The 12,382-nt window shown below is 40.2% G+C and overlaps 1 protein-coding gene across 1 annotated transcript in view; it reads right to left on the bottom strand.

Moving 5' to 3' along the window:
- Positions 1-12,382, bottom strand: part of DENND1A (DENN/MADD domain containing 1A) — a gene marked incomplete at its 5' end in the record, with an annotated part of 93,160 nt that overhangs the window by 61,617 nt on the left and 19,161 nt on the right. The window contains one exon of the mRNA XM_010189925.1: positions 7,730-7,855. Within this exon, the coding sequence (XP_010188227.1) occupies positions 7,730-7,855 (126 nt within the window). The remainder of the gene's footprint in view (positions 1-7,729; positions 7,856-12,382) is intronic.

Genomic DNA, 12,382 nt, shown 5'->3' with positions numbered 1-12,382 from the left:
TTCCCCTCCCTGCCTCAACAGCCTCTTGGCTGCTTTAGTGGTTTTGTCTTTTAGGGGGTGGTGGTGGTGGTGTTTTGGATTTTTTTTTTTTCTAATACCAAGTGCGACTTATTCACAGCTCATTTAAAAAACACACAGTCACTGAGTGCCTCACACAGAAGCTGAATTCACTGGTCATGTTATTTTATGCCTGGTGTTTGTTTACTTGCTTCATTGTTCTGCTCTAAGTCCCCTGCGCTTTATTAGTTCAGGAAATATCTTCAACTCTTCCTGCATGGAGGCATTTGCACACTGCTTCACTGCTTGCTGAGGCTGTGCACTCTCAATTATAAGTAAAGTATCAAGAGAAAACACAATAAAAACGCTGGCAAAAGTCGGCCTAAAAAGACACAAATAAAGGCTTGAAACAAATTGAGAAGAAACAAAAACAAGTGTATAAAATAGCACAAAAACCAAAGAATCAGGTGTGAACGGCAGAGGTGAATAATTTATCTGCTGAATGTACAAATCCTGCTACAGTAAAGCTGAAGTGTGACAGAGCTGCTCCTCTCTGTACAATCTTCCCTGGTAATAGGAAGATTTAGAGGCTTTTGAACAAAGCTACTTTTATTTCTGCAGCCCCACCACAGAAGGCGCAGTGACCCTGCCCAGGCTGATGGCAGAACCAGCAACACACACAGAGCCTGCAAAGCTGCTGCTGCCACGCAGCACAAGACTTCGGCTTGCTCACAGGTTCCAGCAGAGCAAGGTACCACACAAACTTCAATGACAGCATCAAGGAGGTAAATATTCATAAGCTCAGAGCAGTCCTGTGAGCATCAGCATCTTGAAAACCACACTCGAAGACACTGCCTGTTCCATCAGCTGTTGCTGTTAGCGCACTACAAGACGCAGAGCTCACCATGCCCTACTCCGGGCAGTGTTTCTAGACTGCAGCACAAAAACAGTCCCATGCTAGGTTTTGGGTTTGGGGGGAGTTTGTTTGGTTTTGGCTTTATTGTTGTTGTTGTTCCTGAGATTTTTTACTGTCACACATGTGATGGACAGGCAGGTTTGACAGCATCTTTTCCAGCAGAAATGCCACACGCGGCAGAGGGTCATGCTAAATTTTCTCAAATAGTATTTTTTATTACCTTTCCTTCAGAGTCTTAGTTTTCCACCCCTAGCATGGCATACAGAACTATACAACGCAGTATCTTGTAACAGTTTGGAAATTACAAAACAATTCTATTTACTACATAACAGACTGCTACAAGAGATTAAAGAGAATGCCTTTTCAGTTTCATTAACATATGTGTATCTCAACAGACTTAGATGTAGAATATTAAATGCATTCTGAAGAACAGTAAATGCTTGTTAGAAAAAGAGCAATTTTTAAGCAAAAGCTGAAACTTGTCTATAGCAACTGTAACGCTCAGAGAGAAAACACAACAAGGAGACGGAAGTGAAAACAAGAACCACACAGAAAACAAACAAACAAAACTGTCTTTCCCCAGCAGATCTTTTCCAGTCAGTGATCTGGAATTCTGTGTGGTATGTCTTCCATAAATGGTGAAACATAACAAGAATTACAGGTAGCTTCTAAGTGAAAGTGTTGAAAACTAAAGTCTTCAGAATGCCACTAAACACAGAATCTTCACACTAAGAAAGAAAAGCCTTAAGTTGCAGTTCTAGAACATAGAGAAATTCAATTTATCTCCATTTTTCTCACACAAACATTAAGTTTTACACACTGTCGCTGTCAATGCCACTGTCATTGTCTACTCCTATCTGTTAGTAAAGTCATCAGGATGAGACTGAGCAATTACCATCATTTAGGCACTACCAGACCGTCCATACAGGGCTGGATTTGAGACTTAACAGCAACTGAACACAAAAAAAGTAAAGATGGGGGTAGAAAATTCCTGTTAAATCAGCATCAACTTCACATGGAGCACAACAAAACTGCAAGTAAAACAAAGTGCTTTGTTTCATATGCTTCTGCTCATTGTTGCTCCTACAGTTTTGGGGTTTTTAAAGAAGTCAGTACACATGCAATACAAGCATTAGTGATCTTCCCTCTTCATTTTCCCTATACACAGACAAACACTCCTAAAACCGATCAACCCTCTGGTGAAAAGGAAGGATCTACTCTGTTTAAAATGTATACTTTCAAAATACACATGCGGGGAGAAAAAACTGTACAAAAGATGGCTGTGTTGAGGAAGTAACTGGGATGTGGCAATTACTGGGAGTTGGAAACAACTATTTACTCTTCCACTGAATAACTTAAAAAATAATTCACCATGGCAACAATCATACTTCATAGCAGATAAAGCATCGAACGCTACAAAGCCATTTCAAATGAATTACACACCAGTATGCAACGTGCACTTTTTAATGTTACCGCACACATATTCCAACAAAATCTCCTTTTGGACTCATCTGGCATTTGCTTTTTCACTCTGCACCACGCATCATTGCGTTTCTTCTCTGACTTTTGTCCCACTCAGATCTCTTTAGCCTGGGCAAGAGATTAATATAAAACAATTAATCCAGTGGCCTTACGTCATGCCATCACATCCCTGCTTTAACGTCTTCCTGAGAAAAGTTATCAATTTGTGTTACTGGTTATCGTGGTATATTACTGACAAATCCGTAAAGCAAAAATCCTCAGTGGTGTAAAAACCTAAAAAGGATAAGTAAACTGCCCTCTTAAAGCAGTTTGAAACTCTCACTGTTGTAGGAGACCTCAGTATCTATGGGACTAATCTTAATTTTACCGTCCCTGGCTATGAATTTTAACAGAGCTGAAGAGCAACAGCTTTCTTACAGCGTGCACAGTTCTTGGCCAGCAAATCTACCATGCCAGAGCAACATCAACACTCAGTTCATTACAGTTAGCAACAGCACCCTGGATAATAAAGAACACATTCAGAGCACACACGAGGAACAACTCTACCAAGATTGATGAGATGTTAAACATAATACCCTAGCATAGTAGAAAACTGCAACTGTATAAGTGGATTAGTGAAAAAATATTTACTTTTGTAGATGTAAGACAGCAGTTCAGTGGCTGCACCACTGTACTGCTACCAAGACCAGTAACAGCCACTAAGGCAGATTCTCTGCGAAGAGGTTACAGCAAATACAAGAAATTAGCACCTTAGTTTTTAATGGATGCTTGCCAAGCTGTGTCCTGTCCAGAATGCAGGTGTATGCCTTTTACAAATGCTTTTTAACTGCAAAGTTTCACCTCATTTCCTAAAAAAAAATCTGAGGAACTTTTACACCTCATTCGAAAGTGATCCCACATCCCAGGGTTAAAAATTCAGAATAAATTCACTCAGAAAGTAAAGTTTCCAAGAGTTCAGTTGTGCAGTATCTCAGCACAATAATAAACATGAAAGAAATTAATTGATGCTTCATTGAAGAGAGTCACTTATCAGTAACTCCCAATGCATTCAAGTTAGTACCAATATCTATTTATGATCCCAGGAAAGAAGGAAAGATGTTGGTTATGTAGAAATTTTTACAACATGACACAGGGCTTTGCTGGCTGCACCTGCACCCCAAACGCAAACCCAGTCCACGGTGTGGTCCCATGCCCCACACACTCACCACGCAGCTCCACACCGAGCTCACCTTTACTTGCAGGTGTAGGGGTGTTTGGGTCTCAGCAAAGGTTGTGCGAGAAACCCCATGCGCCGTGGTCTGCGACCACCAGGTGTCAGCAGCGGAAAGTGCACAACCACAGCGAGGTGCAGGGAACGCGAGCCGCATCTCCCCCTCACTGATGCTCGCACAACTATTAAACACTACAAACCACCTCTGAACGCATGTAGTAATTACACAGCTACTTCTGTTGAAGATGACCTTATTTTGTGAATTAAATATTGAGAAGATTATAAAAGCATTTCCTCTGCAAACAGAAAAACAACCAGGGGATTTAGAAAAAATGGATGCACGTGAACAAAATGTGCACGTTGATTTCACTGTCAAGAATTTAAGTAATAATTCATAAAGATAACAATCTCCACCTGTACATCCAAATAAAAACACTGCTTCTGATGTGATTTACCGAGCTCAATAGCAACTGAGATTTGTGGAGAATGTAAATACACCCCGTGTAACAGATACTCTTCCACACTTAAAATGTGGCTAAAACAACTACAGAAGATACCTATACACAGTGGGAAACATAACTGTGTTTACATAATTTTGTTACACAAATCTTATGATTAGACTTGCAGACTGTATCATCTGGATATGTTTTTCAATGCAAAAGTACTAGTTACTGAAGGCCAGAGAGTTTACAGCAGCAGTACCTCATTCATTGTCGGTGTACTGGTTCCTGCCTACATCACATAACCTCATATGCTGAAGTCCAACGGTGTGAATTTAAAGTCTGGTCTGTGACCAGGCCTACAAAGAGTAATGAAAAATATCTTCACACCTGAAAAGCCATATCGTGTCAGATGAGAGGGTCTATGACATTACGTTGTCTTATGAGACAAAAACCACGGAAGGAGGAAAAGCTGCTAGTTCTTTAGATTTGTTTCCTAATTATCAATAATTTCAAATAAACAGATTTCTTGAGTCACACGATATCAAATGCAAAGAACTACATCCTGTTCAGTACGGTTTATGCCCCGCATTTGCAATGATGTGAAGGTGATAAGAGACAGAAACCACAACAGAAATATTTGAAAGTACCTTCTATTCCTAGAAGCTATTTCTTCCATTTGCTGTTCTCTTTGTCTCGGACACCACAAAATTATTTTATTTGCAACTGTGACACTAGTAACAGTGGAGCGCAATCAAAGAGCTGCTGTGTACTCTTTATTATTCTTCCACTCTTCAATGAGAAACTCCTGCCCCTTCCTATCTCTATGAGAAGATGTGTATCATGACCACTTTGAACACCTGGAACTGAATAATCCACAAACCCAGTAAACTGAGCTCATCAGCCATGTGTATCATGACCACTTTGAACACCTGGAAGTGAATAATCCACAAACCCAGTGAACTGAGCTCATCAGCTGACAGGAAATAACAATGAAGGTAATTGCTGGGGAGACGATGGAATTATGCGAGAGCAGAGAAGATTGGTTGAAGCGCAGCGCAACAGAGAAACACAGGGCTTTAGATGGCAAGGTGTCTTACTGATCGCCAGTTATGGCACTTTGTTACTGAATCACAATCCCATCTGCTTTTATGAACTTAGTGAGTACATTTCCTAATTGTTTACTCATTATATACTATTGATTGGGGCTGTGCTGCGTCTTCTTAAGATCAGGTTTTCCAAGGGTTTTGAATTGGTTTTTAAGTGTGATGTTCCTAACAGTAACAAGAGTCTCTCAGTAACTGCATTTACTGTTGGCATATTCCAAAATGGCAGTGAAGTATAAAGCAGTTGTGTGGCCTGTCCAACGCCTCACAGGATGTCTGTGGCAAAACTGGAAACAGAACGCAGGTCATTTGACTCTGACATGCCCAGCACAAGAAACACTTGCAAATTTTCTTTACCTAAATCTTCATACTGAAATGTATAATCAGCAATTAATTTTTAATTTATAAAAGGACTCAGAAAAGCAAGCCCTGAAAAACTGCACCCCCTGATTATTAAAATCGGATTTTATGATGTAGTTGTGCAATTACGTTTACAAGTTTTCTCTGATGGAATGACAAGCAAACCAAACACTTTCTTCTCCTTCCTCAGGTTAGCTGTCCCTTGAAAGTTTCTAGGGGTGTGTCATTGTCAACTCATTTCCAATGTTCATCTTTAACATTCAGCCTTCAAAATACCAGATGGTATTTCCAGAAAAGCAATTTAAATTTTTATTTTTCTTCATAAACCCCTTAACTAGTTAATCTCATGCACACATTGAGGCAAAGCATACACCAATATTCCCAGAGTTGCCTGGCAACTACTGGGAGGAGCATGGGAGAACAAGGAAGCCTGTGCGGACACGGGAAGTCAGTGCCTCCCCAACTCAGATAAAGGAGGCTTACAGCCAGCGTGCCTCGCTGCTTTTGTTTTTGTCATTGACATGGACAACGTTTTAAATACCTCCCATTATTTCATCTTAGATGCTTTAAAAGCCCAACACTTACATCCAGACATACATACACAAACCAATACAATTTAGTTTTTCCCACACACACAACGCATGGATTCCCCCAGTAGGATGTGGAAGGACTCACGCTGACTTTGTCATTTTTGAACCCTGAATATGAATTGTTGGAATTATGTTTATTTGATGGTGATAACTGGATTGTTTAAAATTCACTGAGCTGTGTTTTCCTTCTGGCTTTAAAAATAACAAGATAAACTACAGTACTGAAGAGGCTTCAGTTACTGAAACATCCTCAACCTCAAGAAACACCATGTCCGTAGTTCAACTTTAGTTTTTTCCTAGTTTTTTCCTTTAATGTCATTATTAAAATTAGATTTATTACTTGTCTACATGCCAGATCTCTTTATTAATCCTCATAAAGCAGGATAATGCAAAATACACCACCTTTTCTCAACCAGTAAGCCTTTGTTCTCACTCCACTTACACTCAGAACTTAGCATCTCCCAGTGGTTTTCAAGCTCTCCAGTGCTACCACCAATTTTCTGTTCAGCCTCCAAGTGCTTGCAGATGAGAGATGAAGGTATTAAGACAAAAGTACATTTTGTCCTCTGCAGAGATCTTCTTGTTAAGCAGCCATAGGTCTAAACAATGGTCGTTCAAATGAGCCCGCAAACACTACACTGATATTTATCACTGCATTTGACATCCACTCATGTTAGTTTTCCCTGCTTTAGAAACAGGGAACATGGAATATTTTGGAAATATTCTGTGAATCACTGCAGTTAGTACTTTTCATCGCCTCTACTTCTGGGACGTATCTCATGAATTACACCCGAATACTCCTCATACTATTTACCTTGTCTCTAACTGTCTACCAGCTAAATGTACACTCTTTAAAAGGAACTCCCTAAGTATGTGGTAGCAAAACCAGAGTGTCACAAAACATGTGGAAATACATTAATGTGGCTGGACTGATTTGTACTGAAGTTCGTGAAGCTACTTGCAGTAAGCCAGGAACAGATGCCTCACTAGAAGCAATAAAACCCAACATCAAGTACAGAAAAATCCCTCCCCCACTCAGATGGCACTTAATCATTGCTAAACAGATAGCTCTGAACCAGAAGCAAGAGACTGAATTTCCCTAACAGAACATATTTATCATCGATAGTTACAACTCCAGGCATTCTCCATATTTCTCTAAAAGCACAATTTATTTACTAATTGTATTATGCTCTTAAACTTCATGATTCTATAAGTTTGGATTGTTTCACAGTGAAGCATTTATTGTGTAAGAAGTAGTGTATCTTTAACTTTCTTTAAAAATAATAGAATGGATACACAGGTTTTGCAGTGAGAGAAAATTGTCAACTCTGCACTACCCTCCTATGATCACTGATTTATACTTTTGTATCAGCTCTCTCCTAACTCTCTTCGGAAACAAGCAACACCCATACCTTCCCATAAGAAGTTTTCTCCCTGTGTGACTGATCATGCTTGTTGCACCTCATTCGTTTTTGGAGACTGGAACACTGTTTTCAGTATTAGTCAGCCAAAGAGCCCCAACGCTGACCTTAGTAGACGTAGGCTACACCACGCTTTGAATTTCTGCTAGCCTTTTCCCCCACCACAGCTGCAGATTTACATCTTATGTTTACTAGTTTCCTACTTACAGGTTCGATTTTCAGAGCGTTTCTGTAGCTCCCAAAGAAAGATGCTTGCGCTTTTAGAAACGCTCTTGCAACACCATCTCCAGTGGTTGTCGAGACTTTCTTCAACCTGTTCTTCAGGGCAGAAACCTGAAAGCACACAACAGGTCTAGGTCACTCTGATACCACAAATGAAGCTTAACACGTTGGGGCACAGCTGAATCAAAAATGCAGCAGTTACGACAAAAAGTGACATTGTTAATTCAGAGTTGAATTTTTAAGTTCTAAAATTATTATTTTTCAAGCTGCTTGGCTTCTCTAAGATATGGTTGGATTGTGTTCAGAAACTAATAGGAAAATAAAAGCTTCGTTTCAACCTTCCCTCCTACTTAAAATCCGCCTTTAACATGCTGTTGAATACTCTTTTAAAGGTAGTCCACGAAGTCCTGTGTCAGTCTTGATTAGAATCCATGAAAGAATTTCAGCTAAATTAATTCAAACATCACACTAACAGAGAAATCGTTCTGCATCATCAGGCGCCCATCACCACCAGTGCTAAGAACAAATTCTGTAGGTCTGAAAAAACTGTTTGCACAGATACAAGGTTTTTTTCCGTCTGTTAAGGCTATATCCCCTTGTATTTCAGAGACTTAATACAAAGTATCAAAATTAGACTTTTATTTATGAGTATAGTGGGTTCTTTGGCTGGTTCCCAGACACCCACCCAGCCGCTCTCTCACTCCCGCTCCTCAGCAGGCCCTGGGGGAGAAAACACGAAGAAAAAGCTCATGGGCTGAGATAAAGGCAGGAAGATCACTTACCAATTAACATCATGGGCAAAACAGACTACACTTAGGAAAACTAATTTAATTCATTGCCAATTAAAATCGAGTTGGACAGTGAGAACCAAAGACAGGAACCAAAACACCTTCCCACCCTCACCTTGCCCCAAGCCCAGCTTCCCCCCTTCCCTCCCTCCTCCTGAGTGGCACAGGGCAATGGTGCTCAGCCTCAGCCTCTCAGTCCTGACCAGATCCTCTCTGCCTCTCCCTCTCCCCACACTTTCCATCCCTCTGTCACCCGGTTTTGCTCTGCTTTACCTACATTTTTAGGGAGGCACAGCCAGCTCTGCTCCTGGGCTCAGCCCTGCCCAGCAGGGTCTGCTGTGGAACCGGCCAGAACCAGCTGGAACTGGCTGAGTCCTGCCCCAGCCTCTCCCCACAGAGGCCCTGCAGCCTTCCTGCCAAGCCATCGCCACTGACACCCAATGCCATCCAGAAAAGAAAACCTGCAGGTTTTTAACTCTCAAATTAACACCACCATTCTGTCCTTCCAAACATCGGGATCTACTGAAGTTTTTTTCTGCCCATTTCTCAAGAGATCTAAACCACCTGTGCACAGGACAGCTCTTCTCTTAACCCTCATTGCCCTTTCCCTTCCACCATGGAGGTGTTTAATTACTCAGGATTCACAGCTGCACTTAGGCTAACGCAGCCCTAGCGGTCTCATTACCATTGACAGAGATGCTTACCAATCACAACTTTGCAAATACCAACTCTACCATAATCCAAGTTACCTAAAGATTTTTTGTTTTCAGTGTACACCAAGGGCTAAAAATTTAGAGGATTATCCATTGCAGTTCTCTGTGCTTCAGAATCTCTGATACACACAGGAAGGTTGTGACTTGGTTTGATGTCTTTTTTCTAGTGCTTAGAGCTCAGTAACTACTGAAGTGAGGTTGTGTATCTCTACATTATTGTTAGTGACAGCATTTCTCTTTCCCAAACACAAGCTGGGGAAGGAGATAAAAAAAAACCTTTCAAAGATTAACATCAAGCTTGCTGTGCCTGTACTGCAACGGGTATAGGTTACGTTAAATCATTAACAAATAGCTATGTCAGTAGCAATTTTTTGGTGTTGCAGACAGAACCAGGACAAGGTAGGTTTTTGAGAGAGATCTCACAGAATGCATCGTCATACAAAAATAATCTGGGCATCGATTCTTGAAAGAAATTCACCTGGTGCTTTTAGAGGATGCAGTCACGTCATGTGCAAAACCCAGGTTTGATGAGATCCTTTACGTAGAAGACAGGAAGGAGTCACAATATCAGAAGGAAAGCAGAAAGCCAGGAAATCCCCAGTCATTTTGATTTGCAGAACAACCGGAACGACTCCATAGATATCCATTTTATGAATGTAACAGAAATAATTCTATCAATAACTAGCAAATCTTTTCAAATGCTATTCTGAAAAGGTCCACTGAGGTAGCTCCATATACTTCACATTATATAAGAAATGCTTCACGGATATTATTTACAGAGTAAGCAGATTCTGTTGTAGAGAATATAATTAACTGTGCTTTCTGAGAGTACGAGTAATACCTCACACAATATAAGCTGATGGTTCCAATGTTCAAATCAACTTTCAAGACCTTCCTTCCATCCTCCAGCTCATGACAAAAGCTTATTCTGGCCTCATCCATATCTGTAACATCCTACCAGAAGCATTTCTCCTGCCTCGGGGTTTTGCTACCAGCCTGCCTTGGTGGCAAATGGCAGCCTGATTTTATGAACAACTGTTCTTGAGTGCGCCAGCTCTGTCCTTCCTGTAAGGACATCCCTCACTCCCTCCTTCCGTGGTCTGAGATTTGGGAAGGGCGGGAAATTGACTCCTCGTCTTGCTATAGAGGTGTTAAATACATAATTCATTCTGTGCTCTACCTTTTCTTCTTTTAAAGCTAATGTTGTATTGGCACTTGCTTTTACCAAACCAGTTGCAAAGACATTTCCTTCTACTTTAACTTTTCTGCAGCTTCTGTCGTAGAAGGATTTTCATTACAGTTTTTAGTATAAGATAAATAAGGAAGAGGGTGTCCAGCATTGTTTATGTATCTGAATGCTGTGGCTTGTGGCTTATGCCAATGATCCACGCATTAATGAGCCCATAAGCACATATTAACATAATACACGATAACAGACTTAACTATCATGCTTATAAAATAAGGATACTCCTGTTCACAGAGATATTGTCTCTCAAGGAGCTCTGGTATTCTCAAAATGTAAAAGCTTCATCAGATTTTCCAACCTGAACAGTACAATTCTCCATGTCTGAAGGAGTCTGATGCCATAGGGATGGACTGTGTATTTATTTCGTATTTGATTAACCTATGTAAACCATTTGAAGGAAGTTCTTAAAAATGCAATAGATTGTCTATAGCTCTGAGTAACTTCCAAATTCACCTCAAACATTTTTACAAGTGGTTTTCTTTAAACATTCATGTGAAGATAAAGAACTTACAATCTATTTATTCTAAAACAAACTAGAAGTTAAGAAGGCTGATCGCAGCTTCCCTATGTGGTATAGAAGTAGAATATTTATCGGTGTCTTGCTAATTCCTTATGCTTTCATTTGCTCTCTTCTAAGACTAAACCGAATACTGTGGGATATCTACTTTATATATGCACACTTTTACTCTTTCAGTCAGGACTATTGCAATAAGCATGTCATAGTTTTTAAAAAAGAGAAAACGATAACAGCGTATTTAAAGGGACTAAGAAGTAAGAGAAGAAAATCCCATTTACTCTGGAATAAATTAGTACTTAAAGTAGATTCAAAGCAGAATTATCATTGTTCACTACCTAAAGAAGCAGTAATACCTTGAAAAAATAAAGACTGTGACCACTCAATATGAAGAGTATTTCTAGCCAAACAGACACATATACATGCAGTCTACCCTGGGAGTGTTTTTAAAGAAGATTTTTATACTTCTGGCAGTTCAGGTTTAAAGGTCAGATTTAAACTATCACCATGTTTCAAAATGCAATCTGTGCAATGCAGCATAATGAAATGGTTCAGTAAAGGTGCTAGTGGAAATTCTTTTAATTAGGTCCAAGGCTTTTCAGTTGTCAACATGAATAAAGCAAGAAACATTCTACTGCAAACACAGTGGAAGAAATAAAAATGGGTTCACCTTTAAGAACCCGGTTCTGCTATGGAGTTGCAGTTTGGTACTTCTTGCTGTCCTGAAAGCAGTTAATTTCCCACTAAGTGAAAATCAGTGACTTAGGCTTCCTACTTGTGGTAACTTGTTAATGACTGGGCCACTGTAGCGCCCACAACTGAATTCCTGACAGCCCAGGATATTCCTAGGCTACTGCAAATTCACAGCACTCGCAGCCATCAGACATGCAAGAGCTCTTTGGCGCAGTACACTGCATTGCATCAGGGCTTCATTTAATAAAAACTACAAGTTGACAGAGCGAGCTTATGCTTTATTCCTTGTAATATGAAGCTCTGACTACAACTAAGACTAGAAGATGACACTTATTTGGAAATACATGAAAAATCCATAAGGGTTGTATAAAAAAAATTACTACCCCCTCTTTGCTATTCCTTGCAACACAGACGGTGGTGTAGGAGACTTGTCAGCAGCAGATGCACTTATTGTAATCACAGCCCTTAATAAATCTCTTTTTTTAATATTGACTATTTTAAAAGGAAAGTTACTTCCCAGAGCGTTCTCATGCTGCCAGATTTTCAGCAACATAGCAGAAGCAGAAGGTGAAGGAGGGGCAGGTTTTCACATTTCAAATAGCTAATCAGCACGGCAGTAGTACACACCTTGATTTTCAGGATCTGACTTTCTGGCAGGCTCTGCTGAGCTAAACTGGGACAAGG

This window comes from Mesitornis unicolor, unplaced genomic scaffold (genome assembly GCF_000695765.1).
Source record: "Mesitornis unicolor isolate BGI_N332 unplaced genomic scaffold, ASM69576v1 scaffold5588, whole genome shotgun sequence".
In the NCBI taxonomy this organism is placed as follows: domain Eukaryota; kingdom Metazoa; phylum Chordata; class Aves; order Mesitornithiformes; family Mesitornithidae; genus Mesitornis; species Mesitornis unicolor.
Note: the sequence above shows the minus strand (reverse complement) of the source record. Positions and strands in the feature narration are given on the sequence as shown.